A 3,808-nucleotide genomic window follows, 5' to 3' on the forward strand; every position below is an offset into this window, starting at 1 on the left:
CCGGAGAGAGATAAATTTCAACACGGCACTACTTGCCCTGTGTTTTACCTACATGTACGAAATTTGGTCGGTACATGTAACATGCCAAGACTTAGAAAAAAGACTGCGTGCACCATACCCTAAACCCAACAGGAAATGAGATATTTTAAATTTATTCAGCAATTTTGGAACCAAATTTATTTCAGCATTTTTGGTACCATTTTTAGCATTTACAGGGATTGGAATTAAAAAACTCCACTTAGAGAATTTAACAGATCGACATCATAATTGGTCAGTCAAATCTTAAGACCCTTGCTACGCTAAATTGCGAAGCTTTGAGTTTTCATTGAACAGCCTGCCCGAGGCGGTGCGGCACATCTTTTCCAACCTGCCCCAAACTTAATATGTTTGATAAAAGTCCTGCCCTGAAGACATCTAAATGTCAATATTCAGTTACAGTCATAGCGCCACCTCATGGCGACAGGAAATTCATGTTCTTCGTCGAGAGGGTTGACCACACCCACCTCAAACTTGATGATGCTTTATTGTGAAACTGTGAGTTTTTGCTGAATGGCCTGACTGTGGCGGTGCAGCAACTTTCAATGTTTGGCAGTAAAAAGGAATTGTTATAACTCAAGCACACATTGTCCAAACTGCCCCAATCTTTATGTTTAATAAGATTCCTGGTCTGAACACATCTGCATGACAATTTCAGGTGCACTCATAGCGCCACCTAATGGCAACAGGAAGTATCATGTTTTACAATTTGATTTATTCCTCCTAGCAGTTTGATCACACCTTCCTCAAACTTGGTCAGAAAATACTTCAGACCTTGATGATTCTTTACTGTGAATGCTTTATTGTGAATTTTTATTTAGGGCTGTGGCAGCAAATTTCGCAACAGGAAGTTGTTGTAACTCTATTATACATTGTCCAATCTGCCCCAAACTCATTCAGAAGATGCTTAACATCGTGATGATGCTTTATTGTGAAAATTGTGAGGTTCGTTGAACTGGAATTGGTGGTGGGGTGAATTTTAATGTTTCGCCATGAATATGGAAGTTGTTATGACTGAAATATGCATTGTGCAATCTGCTCCAAACTTCACGTGTTTGATGATAATCCCACACTGAAGACACCTGCATGCTAACATGAAGTCATAGTCATAGCGCCACCTACTGAATACAGGAAATTAACGTTAAATTGATTTACCTGAAATTTTCATGTTCTGGTTTACACGTGATATATCAACATATAGCAACACGCACTGAAAGGACAGCTGACAGCAGAAGAGAGGAGAACAGATTTTGAAGTCTGACAGCGACAACGTGATTGACTGGTTGAGATCATGGTAGACTTCGATTGGTTACTGAAAACACCTGAAGTCAGCTGATTAGAAGAAGTGGAGTGAGAGAGCAAGAGAGAATTGTGAATGGATGAGGCGTAAACTTGAACTTATCCTGAGCTTCATTTGGATCAAGTATCCTCAGCTGTAATTTTACTGTCAGACGCATATTTAATCAATATTTAGGTAAATATAAGCATCAGGTCTGACCCAGTATCGCCAGATACCCAATATTAAACATACAATATGTAACTTCTGTTGCAATAACAAAAGACGGCGTAGGGGGACGTTGTGAAATAGCGTGGGATCATGGGAGTTGATGTCTTCACCACCATTGCCGTAAGCTTCTCCCGGTTTGGATTCAATTTACATTTACCCATTTGGCAGATGCTTTTATCCATAGGGACTTACAAGTGAGGGACATCAGTAAAGCTTCAGTGCAGTAGGAAACCTTGCTGTAAGTACTAAGCATTACATCTATTCAATAAGTGAAGGAGATCAGATAAAGATGTGCAGTGAAAGTGCATAGTAAGTGTTAGTTAGGCGTGTTAGGGTGTTAGGAGAGGAGGTGCTCTCTGAAGAGTGGCCAGGATCTATACACGATTCATGGATATCAACAGAGAACGACCTGAGGCAGCTGTTTGAAAGGCATCATATTCCAGCTGGATGTTACTTGGTGGGTGACAGTGGATATCCACGTCTTACGTGGATAACTTCAGATCCAGAGGTCAGATGACTAAAATCCTTTATCTGGTTAAAATATAGAGTTGAAAACCACCAAGGTGTAAGAAGTGTATATATTTTTTTGTAAAGATATTTTTGAGGGCATTTTGTGCCTTTATTGTGACAGCTACAGTGAGAGAGAACTGACCTTAAAATATACTATAGGTCTTTACAAATGTAGAGTTAATCCACATTTAGAAGCAGTTTTCGGGCGGCATCCCTTCACTGACAAGATTACCTCTATAGATATCAATATGTGGGATATTGATTGACTTTTGCTTTGACTTTTCAATACTCCAATTGATGAGTACCCAAAAGGAAGAGAAATTAGTTACCCAGTCCTACCTGAACTATTTTTATATTTTCATTTGCCTACTTTAGCTGGTCAAGGTTATCAGAAGCAAGGTTGCTAGATTGATGAGTTGCCTTTAGGAATAAGTAGGAAGAGAAAATGAAATAATTTTGAATAGAGAGGAAAAGAAAAAGTCTTAACTCCAACATATTTTTTTTTATAACAAAGTAGACTTTATTAGTGTTTGGAGGCTGTTGTAATTCGATTTAACAGCCACACCTCAGTCATAGACATCTGTATGTGCAGTTCAGTGGTCTTCAGTCTTTGTCATCTATTTGCTGCGGTCAACATCCAGTGTATGTTGCTGCAGAATTTTTTTGTAACGAATTGCTGCACCTCGAGTCACGAGTCGTTGTCTAGTAGCAGGCATCCATGATGCGCCTCAAGCTCATGAACCTAATGCCGCTCATGCCCATGCTGCTGAAGTTCCTGTACTCTCCAGGCCTCATGTACATCATCCTTCCTCTGAAGTTGGGCTGCTCGTACATCAGCCAGTGGCCATCCATCACGTTGCAGGACATTAAGTTAGACATGCCGAAGCGCTCCATGACATTCTCGCAGTCCTCCATCAGCTCCTGCATCTGGCCCTGGAAGTTCTCCCTCTCGTAGATCTTCATCCTGAACTGGCCTCTGTGCATGGGGATCATGCGGCAGGACCTGATGCAGTCGCTCATGCCCATCATGCTCATATAGTCAGCGTACTCGCCCCTCCTCATGAAGTGCTGGTTTCCCATGTAGTTGGGGCGGTCGTAGACCATGAAGCAGCCCCTCTCCACCCTGCAGGAATGGCAGCGGCTCAGGAAGGAGGACATGTCGGGGCAGTCGCTCATGCACTCGTAAGAGCGGCCCTGGAAGTTCCTGTCCTCGTAGAAGATGATCTTGCCCATCATGTTCATGCCACTGGAAGTCATCTTTGCCAGGTGTTGTTGCTGGAGGCAATACTGCTGCTGGTGGTGCTGCTGCTGCTGGTGGTGCTGCTGCTGCTGTTGGAGCTGAACTGCTTGTCTACCTGCTGGACACCTTCCTTTTTATACCTGAAAAGCAGAGGGCCCCCTTTGTGAAAACAGCCTGACCCAGCAACATACCATAAAAGCCCATAAAGCATTGAGGGTTGTCAACATTAACCCATGCCCCCCCCCCAAAAAAAAAAAACCTTAGAGAGGCGGTTTCACTTCAAATACTGTCACACAAAACATTTTTGAAAGGGTTAACAAGGAACAATAGCACCTTTTGTAACGCCTTTGTAACATCACTGTAGAGCACAAAACCATCCTTAGCTTTGGGATTTTGTTTTGTTGTCTAATTCTTAACAGTTTGCAACATCATCCATTAATATTGTCAGGGAAAGGTTCATTATACAAAAAAAGTATTTGTATTCTAACAAACTTATTATTTATAACAGTTGATAT

General features: G+C 41.8%; 1 protein-coding gene across 1 annotated transcript; it reads right to left on the reverse strand.

The window, feature by feature from the left end:
* Nucleotides 1-2,755: 2,755 nt before the first annotated feature.
* Nucleotides 2,756-3,402, reverse strand: LOC111238919 (gamma-crystallin M2-like). Its single transcript, XM_022768645.1, has 2 exons — nt 3,368-3,402; nt 2,756-3,317 (listed from the first exon to the last, which is right to left on the reverse strand). Exon 2 carries the CDS (start codon nt 3,308-3,310, stop codon nt 2,756-2,758), a length of 555 nt encoding a protein of 184 aa, XP_022624366.1. The 5' UTR covers nt 3,311-3,317; nt 3,368-3,402.
* Between the last annotated feature and the right edge of the window lie 406 nt (nt 3,403-3,808).

This window comes from Seriola dumerili, unplaced genomic scaffold (genome assembly GCF_002260705.1).
Source record: "Seriola dumerili isolate Sdu_G_001 unplaced genomic scaffold, Sdu_1.0 BDQW01000025.1, whole genome shotgun sequence".
Taxonomy (NCBI): Eukaryota; Metazoa; Chordata; class Actinopteri; order Carangiformes; family Carangidae; genus Seriola; species Seriola dumerili.

Coding starts and splice junctions, on each gene's coding strand:
- LOC111238919 (XM_022768645.1), bottom strand. CDS start 3,310: ATGACTTCCAGTGGCATGAACATGATGGGCAAGATCATCTTCTACGAG.